The following is a 19,975-nucleotide window of genomic DNA, read 5'->3' as shown; positions in this document are numbered from 1 at the left end:
CGTCTAATAAGTTTTCCTTACCTTCATTATGTCCTACTGGGCCATGCGCTAAGACACTGAGCACACAGGAAGGAATGAGACACAGCCCCTGCCTCAAGATGTTCAGTTTCTCCTCTCATATTACTCTTCCTATAGCAAAAATTAAGTCTGGTCCCTGCTAGAAACTTCCGGTTACAGAATTAGGTTGAAAGTTCTCAGTCTAACATCTAAGTCTCTCCATAATGCCATCCAAGTGTAATTCTCCAAACTTCTCTCTTCCTCATAATATTCTCAATGTAATCATTACTACTACCATCACCAATAACTACACTAAAACATGGCAAAGTACAGTAACTGATTTTTAAAAACAGAGAGGTAACAATCCAAAAGTTACAGAGTTTTAACAACAGAAGAAATTTCATCTGCTTGGTAAATTTTTATTTAATCCATGCCCAGGTATTCCTTCTGAGAAAGAGAACAAGCAGCCTGTGGTGCTCAGTGACCTCATCAACAATCTCACAGAGTACCACAGTTATTCCAGGACCATGGTAACATGAAACAACAGAAGGTCACTTTATAATCGTACCTAAGTACAGATAAAAGCAAGGTTATACTGTTTCCTACAGGAAATACTCTAGACTTTTCTACCTTCTGTTAGTATTTAATCTGAGCAAACTCCTGCTTCCGTAGATCTCCCCTCAAACCATCCAAGAAAAGCTGAAATATTGTAAAAGATTCTTTCTGGCACATGCTTGAGATCATTCTTCATGACGTGTGTTCTTCCTGGCCACAAGAAGTAATCCACCCACCCTGTTTCAGAGGTATGTAACAGGTGGGCTTTGGCTGAAGGTCACTGGCACTTTACTGCTCTGAATCATCAGGGTAGCTACATTTGTTGAGAAATTTTAGGACTAGATATTATTCTCTGCTATGTCAGGAATGTCAATGTTATTTTCCGAAAGAAGCTTCCAAGCATAATACTAAAGAGACATTCTCTAGGGAAAAAATTTTAGTTACATATGACATTTTTTAAAAAAGGAATTTTCTAAAACATCTGGAAAAATGTTTTTGTAACTACCTAAGAAAATGAAAAGCTAGAATGCTCCAACAAACGAAACCCTAATAAATTAACACTCTGCTAACACAAACTAAAAGAAGAGCAGCTTTTATCATCTCTCTTATTATCTCTTATGGAAGCTGATTAATTTTTTCTAAAAGGCAGATTTAATCATGCTGCTTCTTAGAAAGTTATTAGGAGGATCATACATTCCTCACTACCTCACATTAAATTCTTTAAAAAAAAGAAAAAAAAAAAAACCTTTATTTATTTGGCCATATAGTTGTGGTCTCAGCTGTGGCACATGGGATCTTTCATTGCAGCACACAGACTTTTTAACTGTATCACTTGGCCGGCCTCTAGAGCATGCAGGTTTAGTTGCTCCTCTGTATGTGAGATCTTAGTTCCTTTACCAGGGATTAACCCCCATCTTCTGCATTGCAAGGTGGATTTTTAACCACTGGACCACTCGGGAAGTTCCTAACATTAAATTCTAAGAATAAAATCTATGTCCTGCCCTCACTATATGAAATTTTCCCAGCAATGGAAAACATTGGTGTTGTCTTTTGTTTTCTAACTGCTGTGCACACAAACTTTTCTCCTTTCAGTGGCTATTTCTAAACAAAGTTCCTATTTTAGTTCTGGACTTTGGTATTAGACATATGAATTTAAATATCCTTAAATTTATGAACAAATAAGTCACTCAACTGTTATGATATCTAAATTTTATTGGTCCCTAGCCTTGAAATAATTACATTTTTTCAATTATTAGTTTCAGATGCTATTGCTTATAAAACCCAGTGTAAAAGCCATATATAATAGAATTTTTGGTGTGTTGTCATGTACAAATGCAGGCCAGAATGCTATCTTGGTACAAAGATGGTTCCTATCAACATTTAGCTCACTGAAACATTGGTCATATTTAATGTTCAATGTCTAGTACTGACTAAACATTATTGCATGACCACATCATAAATAGCACATGTTTATACACCAAAGTATGTATGTGTATATACATATAATGCAATATATTTTTTTGCTTAAAATACTTTTTCCAGTGGCATATTTTAGATATAAGCAATAGTGAATATAAATAAAGAATTTGGCAAAGAAATAAATCCCTTAAGTCCCTTTGGAAATATATATTAACACTAATGGAACATCTCACCAACTGGGAGAAAATGGCACATCTACGTTTAAAATCAGGACATTAACCTTACAAAAAAATAAATATAATGCTGCCCACTTCCAAATCAGAAAGGCATTTTTCTGATAAAAAGGACTTAGGAAAATGTACCCAAGACAAATCTTTCGGCTACATTAATCCTCACATTTAACATTCACCTTATATCCTGGGCAAGAAAAAAAAAGGATCGGAGTTCTTTACTAGCCCATACATCACGACTGTAAGAGCAAGGTAAATTCTGTCTCCTTTTGGAATTATGAACAATCGATAGGGTTTTTTTGTGGTATGTCTCTTACAAACTTTCCTGACTATTTTCTACTTTATAAACAGCTAACTTAGTTGACAATGATATTTTGAAATATATGAATGATCCAATAAATCTGAGGCATAAGCACAAAGGACTGTGGATGATGTTGACCATATTCCAATATTAAATTTATATAAATTTTATTCATATCTATTAAATATGCTATAAAGTAGATTAATTCAGTACTAGAAACTAAGTCCAACAGAGCATTTAAGATTTATATTAAAAGCATCTTTTTTTTCATTCCTTTGCTACATGTAATTGTTTTTCTGTTGCTCAGTCGTGTCCAAATCTTTGCGACCCCTTGGACTGCATGCAGTGTGCCTGGCTTCCCTATCTTTCACCATCTTGTGGAGCCTGCTCTAAACCATATCCATTGAGTCAGTGATGCCATCCAACCATCTCATTCTCTGTCATCTTCTTCTCTCCTGCCTTCAATCTTTCCCAGCATCAGGGTCTTTTTCAATGAGTCAGCTCTTCGCCTCAGGTAGCCAAAATTCTGGAGTTTTAGCTTCAGCATCAGTCCTTCCAATGAATATTCAAGACTGATTTCATTTAGGATGGACTGGTTGGATCTCTTTGCTGTCCAAGGGACTCTCAAGAGTATTCTTCAACACCACAGTTCAAAAGCATCAATTCTTCGGCACTCAGCCTTCATTATGGTTCAACTCTCAACTCTCATATCCATACATGACCACTGGAAAAACCATAGCTTTGACTAGACAGACCTTTAATGGCAAAGTAATGTCTCTGCTTTTTAATACGTTGTCTGGGCTGGTCATAGCTTTTCTTCCAAGGAGCAAGCGTCTTTTAATTTCATGGCTGCAGTTACCATCTGCAGTGATTTTGGAGCCCAAAAAAATAAAGTCTGACACTGTGTCCATTGTTTCCCCATCTATTTGCCATGAAGTGATGGGACCAGACGCCATGATCTCAGTTTTTTGAATGTTAAGCTTTAAGCCAACTTTTTCACTCTCCTCTTTCACCTTCATCAAGAGGCCCTTTAGTTCCTCTTCGTTTTCTGCCATAAGGGTGGTGTCATCTGTGTATCTGAGGTTATTGATATTTCTCCTGGAAGTCTTGATTCCAGCTTGTGCTTCATCCAACCCAGCATTTCACATGATATACTCTGCATATTAAGTTGAATAAGCAGGGTGACAATACACAGCCTTGACGTACTCCTTTTCCAATTCTGAAACAGTCTGTTGCTCCATGTCTGGTTCTAACTATTGCTTCTTAACCTACATACAGATTTCTTAGAAGGCAGGTAAGGTGGTCCAGTATTCCATGTCTTGAAGACTTTTACAGTTTGTTGTGATCCACACAGTCAAAGGCTTGAGTGTAATCAACGAAGCAGAAGTAAGTATCTTTCTGTAATCCTCTTGCTTTTTCTATGACCCAATGGATGTTGCCAATTTGATCTCTGATTCCTCTGCCTTTTCTAAATCCAGCTTGTATATCTGGAAGTTCTTGGTTCACGTACTGTTTAAGCCTAACTTTTTTTTAATAAGAATTCTTAAAATATGAGAGAAAACTAGTATCAGGTCAAACCGTGCACAATCTAAGTTTTAACTGATAGGCAGCTTCACCACTGATATTGATAAAACACTACACTCAATTTTCCAAGTAATCCAGGTTGGGTCATTATGTGAATCCTTTGGGTCCATCTTGCAATCCCTTCTTTGAGATTAAAGGGCAAAATATTAAGTTCTGATGTGTAAGTCTAGAAATGCATTCTGGTATTGTGGCTTCTATAGTTAAGATGTTTGAACAAATACTTTATAAAAATATATATCATGAAAATTTAGAATTTACTTAATGTGCAAACTAACTTAGAATCTTCAAATACTGATGCTACATGCTTTTAAGATGATACTGTAGGACTTCCCTGTTGGTCCAGTGGTTAAGAATCTGCCTGCCAATGCAGGAGACATGGGTTCAATTCCTAGTCTGGGAAGATTTCACATGCCTCAGGGCAACTAAGCCCATGGGCCACAACTACTGAGACCAAGCTCCAGAAGCCATGCTCCGCAACAGGAGAAGCTACCACAATGAGAAGGCCACCTACTGCAACTGGAGAACAGCCCTCACTCACCACAACTGAAGAAAGCTTGCTTGCAGCAACAAAGACCCAGTGCAGTCATAAATAAATAGAGTAGCATTTAAAAAATGACATTGAAAATACATTTTAAAAAACTTATAATTCAGTCCAAGAGAATGCTATTTATAAAAACATGCTTGCACCTGGACAGTAATATTTAAAAGTAAGTTTCATTAAGTTTTTATGTCTAAAGTGAATCCTTCTTTCTCACAAAATCACCATTTTCCTGCATATTCCTAGTCTTCCAAGTATTTTTGTATGAATGATTAGGTACCTTTCAAGTTTTTATTCTTCTCACCACATTATCCATTTCACCATTTTATCTGAGTATTCCATCCCTCAGATGAGAACATTTGGTCAGAAACTGACTTATCCACTCTTCTTCCGAAGGTACCATCTTTTCCCACAACTCATTCTTATCTCTTTCTTTCTTTTTTTCCACTACCTAAATATAAACTCCATTTTTTTTAATTGTCCTTCATTTCTTACAAAAATTGCCTTCACTGACTTCCCTGTTACATATTGCTCCAGGCAACCCACTCCAGTATTCTTGCCTGGAGAATCCCCACGGACAGAAGAGCCTAGAAGGCTACAGTCCATGGTGTTGCAACGAGTCGGACACAACTGAGCAAAGACGCACAGCACAGTTTTCCCATATACATCTAGGTCTACTTCATCATTAACTCTAGAGATGTTCTGTCCAATATCTACTAGCCATATGTGGCTATTTATATTTAAATTAATTACAACTGAGTATTTCTTAAAATTCTCTTCTGCAGTCACACTAGCCACATTTTCAAGTATTCAATAGTCACATTCACCTAGAGGCAACTGCACTAGACAACAAGGAAATTCTATGGAAGAGTGTTAATGGAGAAGAGCCTCTCATTCTCAATTCTAGAACTCACCTCTGTCTACTGACAGCTTTGCTTTCTATGGTTCAACCACCATATTTACTCTTTTCACTAAGTTTGATTCTTTTTTCTAGACTTTCCCAATCCTTTGAACCTAACAGCACTTTCTACAGTTTAACTATATCATCTTGCCAGTTCCTTTACTAAGTACTTTAATGGAAGAATCTCTATTTGTCTGTGTGTCTTCTTCCCCAATTCCACACTTCAAGAGGCTAATAACTGAGATAGGAAAGGCTCAGCAAACCTTTGCTGAAATTATTAGCATCGCACTTTATCCAGAGCACACAAAAGAAACTACTTATTAAATGAAAAGAAATATGTATTTTATAAACTTTAAAGGCCAATAACTAAGTTTAAAAAATCAGACTGTTGATTAATTAAACATTATAATTCCCTGTTCATTTGTGTTACTAGGATTCCACAGATTAATACAAGGCAAAAGCAGGGTCAAGGCTGGCTTATCAGGCATTCTCTTACCAAGAAGTACTTATTACTTGGCACCATATCATAGGATAATAATGACTGATAGCCATGGTGGCTCTTTGGCTCAGGCATATCCTGAACTGACTTCAGAAAGTGTATTTTAGCGCTTAGTATGTTTTGAAATGTAATATGTTTGAAAAACAATGAAGCAGCACAGAATGCATGGTTATTTTCTACTGTTTAGAAGAAACTATTCCTTACTCTATGCCTAAAACATAACCTTTACTGTCTATATCTTAATGCATTTATGCTTCCTAACAGCCTCAACATTTGGGTAATCATAATAAGAGAATGTATTTGAAAAATCTCAACAAATAAAAAGAATATGCTACATAATATATTTTCAGAGTCAAATGCCATTGAAGAGGGAAGACTATATTTTGGACTTCTTTTTCTTGTAGGCATGGGGAAACACCACTCTCATGAATACATGCAATGAGAGGGAGACTAGACACTCAAATAAAATGACCTACAGTATGCAGAATGGAAAAGCTATTAAAGCACATTCATTCATATAAGACACAGAATAGAAACTTTAGAAAGCACAGAAACAACTGGGAGACAAGAAAAATCCACTTACCTTAAAAAAAAAAATTTGACAGTCATGGCAGATGCAAAATTATTAGAGTAAAAAAGTAGAACAAAACATCACAATAGAAAATGACAAGAAAAGAGGATAAGAGCATGTGTTACTTACAGGAATTCTTCTCCAGGGTGTTTGGGTATATTTATCAGCATATGTACATTTTTCCTCTTTAGATTTTTTATGGCAGTTACACCGAGTTGCCTAAACAAAAACACAAATTTTTACATTAAAAACTTGTATATGTAAAATTAGTGTGATTTTACATATACACTTATACATACAAACAAAGCAATTAGGGTCTCTCTTAGGAGGTTAAAATAAAAGAAAAAATCAAAATCTACTCAGTAGTCTCCCATCTTATCCATAGACTAGGTTTTACATTCACCCACCAAGGCAAAATTTTAAATAGTCAAAACTACCCTTGGCAATCTCATACCATGAAACACACTACGTATGGTTTTATGTATATAAATATACATGTATACAGATATAGAATATATATAGCAATATATAAGCATATAAATAATATAATTGCAAAACTAAATATTTCCCTAAAATGGTACTACAATCACTGCACCCAGTCTCTTAAACTCATTTTTGATGGGACTCAGATATTAAATATCACCAGTCCTCCAGAAAAGTTGTCTCTTCACTCATGCAATGCATTTAAAAGCCTCTTTAAAGATGTGTTAACTTTATTGCCTCTTTAAAGATGTGTTAACTTTATTGGACTGGAATATTTTATAGGATTTCTGTCCTTTGACAAAATCCATCTGACCATCTCAGTTCGTAAATAAATTCTCTTCTTATTACTTCATTCAGAACATACTCATTCAATCATTTACACAACACAAAGCAACATGCCTACTGTGTAAAACTATGGTCTCTCAAATAAACATCAAGCTTTCTTAAAAAATGAAAAAACTGATCATGAGAATTTCTCCTTAGTGTGAAGCTGGAATACAGCTGTATTATGCATCAAACAACCTCACTGGTGGTAAATATACTCTTTTATAGGAAAACCATAACAAATTCTTGATTATTTCATCAAGCTAAAATGACGTTTCTACTTTTAAAATACTTACCAATATTCAAATTTTTTCTTAATTGCAAAATCAAATCATTACAATTTCCTTAATCAAAATCTAGTCAAAAGAAAAATCTCTGTAGTACAGACATGTTTCCTATTCTTTGTAGTATGTACATATTTTCCATTCCAAAACATGGGACAGTCATTGAAATGAAATTCAATATATAAGCGGGTCAACTTAGATCTCTTGGAATTCAATAAGACTTAACTTTTAACATGGGAGGTATGAAAGCAGAAAAAAGATAAAACATTTATCTTAATGCAAACACATTACTTATTTTATCTTGACTACTGCAATTCCAGAAACAATTTCCTTTCTGCAGCCTATGTGTTAACATACATAGGACAATAACTGGCAAATATTTGAATTTTTCATAATTCGGAAAATATAGCTTTTAGGGACATTTCAATAGACAGACAACAGCTAATCATATCATTCCCTCTCCATCTGTGTTCTTTATTGCTGACAGATTCTTTCAGAGGCTCACCTTCTATGTGGTCCTGTATTTCAGGAAGTATGTGTCCTCTCTTGACTCAATGATAGATTTTGATTAGTCTGAACCAATCCAATTAATCCTACTCCTCAATGCTTAAGGGACAAAGAACCCAAATCTAGCCAATAAAACATGAGGCACTTCTGGGTTATTTCTAAGAAAGTGATCTTAATTTTTAAAATGGATATGCTTAAGAAAAACAGGTGCTTTTCCTATCTTTGGGGACCACGCGTGAGTACGTGACACAGAGTTACCACAAACATCTTGTGACCATGAAAGGACACGCAAGAATCCAAGAGGATTTCAGAAAATTCATGTGAGAACTTTACCATTACCCATATGACCACTTAAGAAACCATGAAAACAGATGGGCCAGTACACTTTCTTGTTATTTAAATTTATAAACATTCTTATTTTCAAGTCACTTTAGTCAGACTTTTACTTAAAACTTAAAACATCACAAGACAGGCACTGATTCACTAGATGGGTAATTTGGAGCAAATCATCAAGTAAAAGTTATTATTTATCATGTACCCATGGGCCAATTATAGCATTAAGGAGTTTACATACATAGTTCATTTCGTTTATAATACAACACTATACAGTCGGTATTATTTTACTATCCCCACACACAGAAGAGTCTTAAAAGAAATTAACTTCCCTAAGAGAGTATGCTTACTAAGTTTCAGAGCCAGAATTTGAACCTAGGTCTATGCAGCTTCAGTCTGGTCATGGCTTCTCAAATACTCAAATACACAGCTAGCCTACTTAAGCTGAATTCCACTTTCTATGTCTCCACAAAGAAAATTCTACACCAGTACTTTCACAGGATTACTCTGAGGACTCAAAGAACAAATATATCTAAATCAATTATTATTTAACTACAGTATACTGAGGTGAAAATATATACAGACATTCCAAGCATTTGGAATAAGGTTTAAATAGTCAAGCCTCTATACTTTTTGGCTTAATTTTTGGAGCACTGCAATCTGATTTTATATCTGCATATTTCTCATAAAATAAGAATTTAACACATTATATTGTCAACGTAATTTTTTAAGTTTACACATAAACAGAGGTTAGAGCTGAGTGTCTATTTCTGAAAAAAGATTAAAAGTATAGCAAGCTAGAAATGGAAAAGGACTTTGAAATCACCTAGAAAAACCTCCACGTTTTTTATAAAGAAAGCACTAGAGTGATAGAAACTGCCAATGTCATTCAGCTAATTAATACAGACAACAAGAAAAGTTCTCTAATTCCTATTCCATGGCTCCTCTGATGACATTTTGCTGTTTTTAAGAAAACTAATTAAGGGATATAAAGAAAGAAAAAGACTATAAAAAGAAGTGCAATTTTGGTAATCTGAAAAATACAGTTGCGTATCTCTTTCAATAGTTTATATCCTTTTAAATTCTTGATTTGAACAAGAGACTTTCTAGACCATAACTAAAGATAGGTGATGGGCTCTTCTGAAATAAATAATTTCTAAATTTAATATATCAAATACAGACAATTTCACATATCAATAAAGAGTAATGTTTTTGCTTGTGTTTTTCTTTCTTTAGGATTCTCTTTCCATAGTGACGTCGCTCAGTCATGTCCGACTCTTTGCGACCCCATGGACTGTAGCCTACCACGCTCCTCCATCCATGGGATTTTCCGGGCAAGAGTATTGGAGTGGGTTGCCATTTCCTTCTCCAGAGGATCTTCCCAACCCAGGGATTGAACCCAGGTCTCCCGCATTGTAGGCAGACGCTTTACCATCTGAGCTACCAGGGAAGTCCATGTAGGATTCTCTTAGATATTTCTAAAACCTTTCTAAATGTTATTTGTAAGGTGAGATATTCTTCAGGATAACTGACCCAGTCTCTTTAATAAGAGAGTACAATGGAAAAAAAAGAATGATTCTAAAGTAAAAGAGACTTAAAGAGATATAACTTGATGTACTATATAAACGTATGAGATATTTTCAGAACTGGAGAAATCAGAATATGGACTGAATGTTAGAAAATATTTAAAAGTTACTGTTAACTGGTTAAGGGTAATATTATAAATGAGAAAAGTATTTTTTAAAGGGCATACTGAAGTTAGAATTATTAAAACTTCTCAGCATAAAAAGCTGTATCTTTCATTATTTATTAATCATGTATCAATATAAAGTGACTTTTTCATAATTACTTCAGTCTTAGATTTATTTTTTTAATTTTAATATTGAAACTCCCAACCTTTTATATTCAATATTATTATGCCATTTTACTTTACCTAAATTTCCTTTATATAAAGAAATTAACAGATTTTGCTTTAAATCCTTAACAAAGCTCTCTACATGAGATAATGCCATTTCCATTTATTATTATATTAATACTTATTACATACATTTGGTCGAATTTCTGTCACCTTAGTTTTGCTATTTTTAGATATCCTTAGTATTCCTCTATGTCCTCTTTTACTTTTATCTTTTGCAAGATACATTATTCTAATCTACTAATAGTTACGTTAGAGCAGTTCACAAACATTTTATCTAAGTATATAAAAATAATAATTTTAGATACTTATTTGTAGATAAATAATTCAGTACTTCTTCAGTATACCCTTTATCTCTTTCCTGAAACCTATTTTATCTAAATATCTACAGAAATAGCAATTTACATTTTAAAAAATGTTTATTTAAAAATGTTTTAATTTATAAATTAAACTTAACATTCAAATGATATACAATGACATATGATTAAATAATGAGCCTCAAGTTTTCTCCTGTTAGTAATTGGGAAGATTATCCCATCGAGTCTCTCTAAAGATGGGTTTCCATTTCACCATTCATTCATTTTAATCTTTACTTTCTTATTCCTGAGTTATTTTAAAATTTCTCTCTCAAAGTATTTGGGATGCATCATTAAATAATTTTACAAAGATAAATGTGTAGCATATTTTTCAATACATTAAAGGTCAGAGAATGTACCTTTGTATATAAATAAAAATGTGTTTAGCTACAGAATATGAGGGTCATAATCTCTTTTTCTAAAGTCACTAGATACAATTTTTGTGCTCTATAATACATTTCTGTAAAATCTGAAGCTTAATTTCCTAAAGCTACCTTTTCTTTTCCCTGAAAATTGGCTACACTGGTTGGGTTTGTCTTTGTTTTTTTTTTTTTTTAATTGAAGGATAATTGCTTTGCAGAATTTTATTGTTTTCTGTCAAACCTCAACAATGAATCAGCCATAGGTATACATATATCCCCTCCCTTTTGAAACTTCCTCCCATTTCCCGCCACATCCCACCCCTCTAGATTGATACAAATAAGAGCACCCATTTGAGTTTCCTGAGCCATACAGCACATTCCTGTTGGCTATCTTTACATATGGTAATGTAAGTTTCCATGTTACTCTTCCATACATCTCACCCCCTCCTACCCTCTCCCCATGTCCATATCTATTCTCTGTTTGTTTCTCCATTGCTGATCTGTGAATAAATTCTTCAGTACCATTCTTCTAGATTCCGTATATACACATTAGAATATGATATTTATATCTTTCTTTCTGACTCATTTCACTCTGTATAATAGGCTGTAGCTTCATCCACCTCATCAAAACTGACTCAAATGCATTCCTTTTTATGGCTAAGTAATATTCCATTGTGTATATGTACCACCACTTCTTTATCTATTCATCTGTTGGACATCTATGTTGCTTCCATGTTCTAACTATTGTAAATAGTGCTGCAATCAACAATAGAATACATGTGCCTTTGTCAATTTTGGTTTCCTCACAGTATATGCCTAGGAGTTAGACTGCTTGGTCATATGGTGGTTTTATCCCTACTTTTTTTAAGGAATCTCCATATGGTCTTCCAAAGTGGCTGTATCAATTTACATTCCCACCAACAGTGTTAGAGCGTTCCCTTTTCTCCACACCCTCTCCAGCACTTACTGTTTCTAGATTTTTTGATAATGGCCATTCTGATTGCTGTGAGGTGATACATCACTGTAGTTTTGATTTGCATTTCTCTAATAATGAGTGATGTTGAGCATCTTTTCATGTGTTTGTTAGGCATCTGTATGTCTTCTTTGGAGAAATGTCTGTTTAGGTCTTTTTCCCACTTTTTGACTGGGCTGTTTGTTTTTCTGGTATTGAGTTGTATGAGCTGCTTGCACATTTTGGAAATAAATCCTTTGTCAGTTGTTTCATTTGCTATTATTTTCTCCCATTCAGAGGGTTGTCCTTTCACCTCTGCTATAGTTTCCTTTGCTGTGCAAAAGCTTTTAAGTTTAATCAGGTCCCACTTGTTTACTTTTGTTTTTATTTCTGTTAATGTAGGAGGTGGGTCATAGAGGATCTTGCTTTGATCAATGTCATTACTGTTGTGCTGATGCTTTCCTCTAAGAGGTTTATAGCGTCTGGTTTTACATTTAGGTCTTTAATCCATTTTGAATTTATCTTTGTGTATAGTGTTAGGAAGTGTTCTAATTTCATGCTTTTACATGTAGCTGTCCAGTTTTCCCAGCACCATTTATTGAAGAGGCTGTCTTTGCCCCATTGTATATTCTTGCCTATTTTTGTCAAAAATAACACACCCATAGGTACATGGGTTTATTTCTGGGCTTTCTATCTTGTTCCACTGGTCTATATTTCTGTTTTTGTGCCAGTACCATACTGTCTTGATGACTGTGGCTTTGTAGTATAATCTGAAGTCAGGAAGGTTGATTCATCCAGCTCCATTCTTCTTTCTCAAGACTACTTTGGCTATTCAGGGTCTTTTGAATTTCCATATGAATTGTGAAATTTTTTGTTCTAGTTCTCTGAAAAATACCACTGGTAATTTGATAGAGATCACACTGAATCTGTAGACTGCATTTGGTAGTATAGTCATTTTCACAATATTGATTCTTCCTACCCAGGAACACGGCATATCCCTCCATCTGTTTATGTCATCTTTGATTTCTTTCATTAGTGTCTTATAATTTTCTGTGTACAGTTCTTTTGTCTCCTTAGGTAAGTTTATTCCTAGATATTTAATTCTTTTTGTTGCAATGGTGAATGGGATTGATTCCTTAATTTCTCTGATTTTTCATTGTTAGCATATAGACATGTAAGTGATTTCTGTGTACTGATTTTGTATCCTGCAACTCTGCTAAATTCACTGATTAGTGCCAGTAATTTTCTGACACTATCTTTAGGGTTTTCTATATACAATATCACATCATCTGCAAACAGTGAAAGCTTTACTTCTTCTTCTCTGATCTGGATTCCTTTCTTTTTCCTCTCTGATTGCTGTAGGTAGGACTTCCAGAATTATGTTGAATAACAGTAGTGAAAGTGGACACCCTTGTCTTGTTCTTGATCTTAGGGGGAATGCTTTCAGTTTTTCATCATTGAGAATAATGTCTGCTGTAGGCTTGGCATATGTGGCCTTTACTATGTTAAGTTCCTTCTATGCCCATTTTTTGAAAAGTTTTATTCATAAATGGGTACTGAATTTTGTCAAAGGCTTTTTCTCCATCTATTGAGATTATCATATGGTTTTATCTTTCAAATTGATAACATGGTGTATCACACTGATTGATTTGCATATATTGAAGAATCATTGCATTCCTGGAATAAACCCAACTTATTCATGATGTATGAGCTTTTGATGTATTGCTGTAATCTGTTTGCTAAAATTTTTTGAGGATTTTTGCATCTATGTTCATCAGTGATATTGGCCTGCAGTTTTCTTTTTTCGTGTTGTCTTTGTCTGGTTTTGTCTTTGTCTTTGTCTGGTGATGGTGACCTCGTAGAATGGGTTTGCAATTTTTTGAAAGAGTTTTAGAAGGATAGGTATTAGCTCTTCTCTAAAAGTTTGATAGAATTCTCCTTTGAAGCCATCTGGTCCTTGGCTTTTGTTTTCTGGGAGATTTTTTAAATCACAGCTCCAATTTCAGTGCTTGTAATTGGGTTGTTCATAATTTCTATTTCTTACTGGTTCAGTCTTGGAAGATTGAACTTTTCTAAGAATCTGTCCATTTCTTCCAGGTTATCCATTTTATTGCCATATAGTTGTTAATAATAGTCTCATAATCCTCTGCATTTCTGCACTGTCTGTTGTAACCTCTCCTTCTTCGTTTCTAATTTTGCTGCATTGATTCTTCTTTTTTTCTTGATGAGTCTGGCTAAAGACTTGTCAATTTTATCTTCTAAAAGAACCAGCTTTTAGTTTTATTAATCTTTATTATTGTTTCTTTCATTTCTTTTACATTTATTTCTTTCCTTCCACTGATTTTGTGGGGATTTTTGTTCTTTTTCTAGTTGTTTTAGGTGTAAATTGTTTATTTGATGTTTTTCTTGTTTCTTGAGGTAGGATTGTATTGCTATAAACTTCCCTCTTAGGACTGCTTTGGCTGCATACCATAGGCTTTGAGTTGTCATGTTTTCATTGGCATTTGTTTCTAGAAATTTTTTCATTTCCCATTTGATTTCCTCAGTAATCTGTTGGTTATTTAGAAACATGTTGTTTAATTTCCATGTGTTTGTGTTTCTTGCAGTTTTTTTTCTTGTAATTGATATCTAGACTCATAGCACTGCTGTCGGAGAAGATGCTTGATACGATTTCAATCTTCTTAAATTTACTGAGGTTTGATTTGTGACCCAAGATGTGGTCTATCCTGGAAAATGTTCCATGTACACTTGAGAAGGTGTTCTTCTACATTTGGATGGAATGTCCTGAAGATATATCAGTGAGATCCATCTCATCTAATGTGTCACTGAAGACTTGTGTTTCCTTATTAATTTTGTTTTGATGATCTGTCCATCTGTGTGTCTGGGGTGTTAAAGTCTCCTACTATTATTATGTTGTTGTCAATTTCACCTTTTATGTCTGTTAGTGTTTGTCTTATGTATGGAGGTGCTCCTATGATGGGTGCACAGATATTTAGAATTGTTCTGTCTTCCTCTTAAGATTAGTCCCATGATCATTATGTAGTGTCCTTCCTTATCTCTTGTAATACTCTTAATATTTTAAGGTCTATTATGTCTGATATGTGGACTGCTACTCGTTTTCTTTTGCTTCCCATTGGCATGGAATATATTTTTCCATCCTCTCACTTTCAGTCTATTATTTGTCTTTAGGCCTGAAGTGAGTTTCTTGTCAGCATATATATGGGTCTTGTTTTTGTGTTCAATCAGCCAGTCTGTGTCTTTTGGTTGGAGCATTTACTCCATTTACATTTAAAGTAATTATCAATATATATGTTCCTATTGCCATTTTCTTAATTGTTTGGGGTTGATTTTGTAGATCATTTTTCTTCTATTGTATTTCTTGACTATATACATCCCTTTAACATTTGTTGTAAAGCTGGTTTGGTGGTACTGAATTCTCTTAACTTTTCCTTGTCTGAAAAGCTTTATATTTCTCCATCAATTTTGAATGAGGTTCTTGCCAGGTACAGTAATCTTCGCTACAGATTTTTCCCTTTCAGTACTTTAAATATATCTTGCCATTCCCTTCTGACCTGCAGAGTTTCTGCTGAAAGATCAGCTGTTAAGTATATGGGATTTCCCTGGTATGTTACTTATTACTTCACCCGTGTGGCTTTTAATATTCTTTCTTTGTGTTTATTCCTTTTTAGCTTGATTAGTATGTGTCTTGACATGTTTCTCCTTCAGTTTATCCTGTATGGGACTCTGTGCCTCTTGGACTTGGATGACTATTTCCTTTTCCATGTTGGGAAAATTTTCAACTATAATCTCTTCAAAAATTTTCTCATACCCTTTCTTTTCCCCTTCTTCTTCTGGGATCCCTATAATTCAAATGTTGGTACATTTGATACTGTCCCAGAGGTCTCTGAGACTATCCTCAGTTCTTTTCATTCTCTTTACGTTATTTTGCTATTCAGAAGTTATTTCCACCATTTTATCTTCCAGCTCACTGAGTCGTTCTTCTGCGTCAGATATTCTATTGATTCCTTCTAGAGTACTTTTCATTTCAGTAATTGTGTTGTTGTCTCTGTATGTTTATTCCTTAATTCTTCTAGGTCTTTGTTAATTGATTATTGCATTTTCTCCATTTTGCTTTCAAGGTTTTCGATCATCTTTACTATCATTACTCTGAATTCGTTTTCAGGTGGTCTGCCTACTTCCTCTTCATTTATTTGGACTTCTCTGTTTCTAGTTTACTTCATTTGTGTAGTCTTTCTTTGCCTTTTCATTATTTTGCTTTTAACTTATTGTGTTTGAGGACTCTTTTTCCGAGGCTTCAAGGTTGAATTCTTTCTTCCTTTTGGATTCTGCCCTCCTAAGTTTGGTCCAGTGGTTTGTGTAAGCTTCATATAGGGTGAGATCGGTGCTGAGTGTCTGTTTGCTTTTCCTCTGATGGGCAAGGTTGAGTGAGGTGGTAATCCTATCTGCTGATGATTGGGTTTGTATTTTTGTTTTGTTTGTTGTTTAGATGAGGCATCCTGTACAAGGTGCTACTGGTGGTTGGGTGATGTTGGGTCTTCTATTCAAGTAGTTTCCTTTGTGTGAGTTCTCACTATTTGATACTCCCTATGGTTAGTTCTCCAGAGAAGGTAATGGCACCCCACTCCAGTACTCTTGCGGAAAATCCCATGGACGGAGGAGCCTGGTAGGCTGCAATCCATGGGGTCGCTGAGAGTCAGACACAACTGAGCGACTTTACTTTCATTTTTCACTTTCATGCACTGGAGAAGGAAATGGCAACCCATTCCAGTATTCTTGCCTGGAGAATCCCAGGGACGGGGGAGCCTGGTGAGCTGCCGTCTATGGGGTCACACAGAGTTGGACATGACTGACGTGACTTAGCAGCAGGGTTAGTTCTCTGGTAGTCTAGGGTCTTGGAGTCAGTACTCCCACTCCAAAGGCTCAGGGCTTGATCTCTGGTCAGGAACGAAGATTCCAAAGTGGTCTATTATGGTATTAAGTGAGATTAGAACAAATATCCTAAAATGAAAAACCAAAGATGAACTCCAGACAAATGGCAGTTACAAAATCAGACAAATAATAATTAAAATAATGGAATATACACATATACATATACACCCATGAGCAAAGTCAAAACAGTCCAACAAAAAATAAAAGTACAGTAAAATGACCCGGCAAACAAAGGAAATCAAAAATTATATTAACCAGTTAAGAACAAAACTAAAGCACAAACTGGAAAACAAAACTAAAGCAAGGTGCCAAGTGGGGAATAAAGCAATGAAAACAAAACTAACAAATATATTGAGAGGAAAGAAAAGAAAGAATAAATATGCAAACTTAAATAGGAGTAGATGAAGAAGATTTATATACATTAAAGATTAATTGCAAGGGGAAAAGAACAGTAGGAAAGGCAAATAAAGGAATAAATGTAGAAAAAATATAGTAGGTTTAAAAAAATTAAAATTATTTTAAAAAAAAAGAAAAACTCTCAGAGAAGAAAGAAAACAGGAAAACTCCACAGAACTTCAAAAGCCCAACATAGAGGCAGAGGTTTATAACAACAATAAAATGTATGACTGAATAATACTTATACAACCATAAGATAAATTGAAACAGTCCAACAAAAATAAAGTAGAACAGATTGACCTGGCAAACAAAGGAAACCAAAACTTATATTAACAAGTTAAGAACAAAACTACCTAAAGCACAAACTGAAAAACAAAACTAAAGCAAGGTGCCAATTGGGGAATAAAGCAATGAAAATAAAACTAACAAATATGTTGAGAGGAAAGGAAAGAAAGAATAGATATGCAAAGTTAAATACAGGTAGATGAAGATTTATATATGTTTTAAAGATTGACTGCAAGGGGAAAAGAACAATAGGAAAAGCAAACAAAGGAATAAATGTAAAAAAATAATAGGTTTAAAAAATTAAAATTAAAAAAAGAGAAAAGAAAAAAAAAAAAGGAAAATGCTACAGAACTGCAAAAGCCCACCAACAAAAGAGCAGAGGTTTATAACAACAATAAAAATATGACTGAGAAGAAAAAAAAAGCTCAAAAGCTTAAATGGATTTCATAGTGCCAATAAAATCAACAACTACAATGGAGGGGGAAAGAGAGGAACAAAAAAGAAAAAAACAATCCAAAAGAATCTACAGGACAAGTCAAAACATAAGAATAATGAACCTTTTTCTTGAGTCACTGCTGTCAACATCCTTCCCCTCGCTGGAAGTCACAGTCCGCCTCACCTCCCCAGGATGTCCTCCAGCACTGGGCTGATCTCTGGACCTGCTGTGGGGGCAGCTCAGATTCTAATCTGGTCTTGCTCCTGTGTGTTATTGCTTCCAAAGTCCACAGCTGTCAGAACTACTCCGTTTCCTTTTGCGGGAGCTCTCAATGATCTTTTATATATTCCATAGGCAGAGAGTCTAGTTGATCGTGTGAATTTAATCTGCAGCTTGTATAGCTGGTGGAAACGTTTTGGATCTTCTTCCTTAGCCACACTGCCCCTTGGTTTCAATTGTTTTATTTCCACCTCCACATGTGGGTTGTCCACTGCAATTTGCTCCTAAGGCTGCCCTGGAGGACTTGGGTTTGCCCCTGCGAGGGCCAGGTGTGGAGGTGGTCCAGCTGCTTGCGTCGCAGAGGTTCTGGCAGCACCAAGTACTCAGGGGAGTTGGCAGCTAGGGCAGCAGGAAATACAGTGCTCTAGAAGGGTATGGCAACCAATATTGGCCAATATGCTCCAGTATTCTTGCCTGGAGAAACCCTTTCCCTGACAAAGAAGCCTGGAAGGCCAAGGTCTACAGGGTTGCAAAGAGTCAGACACTACCAAAATGACCCTGCATGCATAGATGCAAGACTGTTTTTGCCTGTGGCAGTTCTGCCCCAGTGACAGCTGAGCATGAAGGTGGCGCAGCTGCTTGGCTTGTGGGGACTCTGGTGGTACCATATGTGCAGGGACACAGACTGCCTCTGTGGCAGGAGTTATGGCCCTATCAGAGTCTTTTTTCAAGCCTCTTGTAGCTGGCAATCAGAAGGCCTCTGTGGCCAGTCTTTCTCCACAGCTCCACCCATTCAGGCACTCCAAGGGCTCCCTTGCCTGAGGTCCTTCTCTGTTGTTCCATGGGTCAGGGACAAAGAGGGGTCCCCCTGGCTGGGGTCCTAGTCTGTAGATTGGCGCATCAGGTACTTAAAGGAGCACCCTGGGTGGGGTCTTGCTCTGTAGTTCAGTGCATCAGGCGTTTGATGGGCCAGCCTCTCTACTGTTCAGCTGCCAATGCTGGCTTGTAGGGAGAGAGAGGCTACGGTGATGGCTCCATACCCTATACGTGACTCAGCACAATCGCCTTGCTTCCATGGCTGCTTGGATTTCCTCCACAGGTATTTCCCACCACAATCTCCTCCCTCACATCCCTTCGATTCAGCTCTCCGGAGTCATCAGCAGCCCTCGCCCTGGGATTGCTTCACAATCCCTAAACTCCAGCTCCCAGCCACCAAGCCTTCCAGGGGACCTGAGTCCCTGTCCGGGGTATATACAGCTCTGGCAAGGACTATCTGATTCTCATTCCATTGAGGCTGCCAGAGATCAGCTGTTTCACTCGCAGCCTTAAATGTTTCTCCTCCAACTCAGACAATGTGGGGATCAGATCTCTGTTTTAGTTCCCCTACCTGCTGAGGGCAGGTCCAGTCCTAACACTTCTGCATTTTCCCCTAGTTCCTTTGTCCTACCAAGTTTTGTGTGGTTCTATATGTTCTTTTCCTCTTGTCAGCTACTCCTGTTCACTCTCAGTTGGTATTCTGCATGCACTTCTGTGTCTGAATGTGTATTCCTGATGTCTCCGTGGAGAGAGATGTACTCC

General features: G+C 35.9%; 1 protein-coding gene across 7 annotated transcripts in view; it reads right to left on the bottom strand.

Moving 5' to 3' along the window:
• CCSER2 (coiled-coil serine rich protein 2) overlaps positions 1 to 19,975 on the bottom strand; it is a 156,039-nt gene that overhangs the window by 23,042 nt on the left and 113,022 nt on the right. For all 7 annotated transcript variants that reach the window (XM_061161956.1, XM_061161958.1, XM_061161955.1 and 4 more), the window contains one exon: positions 6,725 to 6,814. In XM_061161956.1, the coding sequence (XP_061017939.1) occupies positions 6,725 to 6,814 (90 nt within the window). Of the gene's footprint in view, positions 1 to 6,724; positions 6,815 to 19,975 lie in introns of those variants that run through there.

Source organism: Dama dama, chromosome 15, assembly GCF_033118175.1.
Source record: "Dama dama isolate Ldn47 chromosome 15, ASM3311817v1, whole genome shotgun sequence".
In the NCBI taxonomy this organism is placed as follows: Eukaryota; Metazoa; Chordata; class Mammalia; order Artiodactyla; family Cervidae; genus Dama; species Dama dama.
The sequence above is the reverse complement of the archived record's forward strand: the minus strand, read 5'-3'. Positions and strand labels throughout refer to the sequence as shown.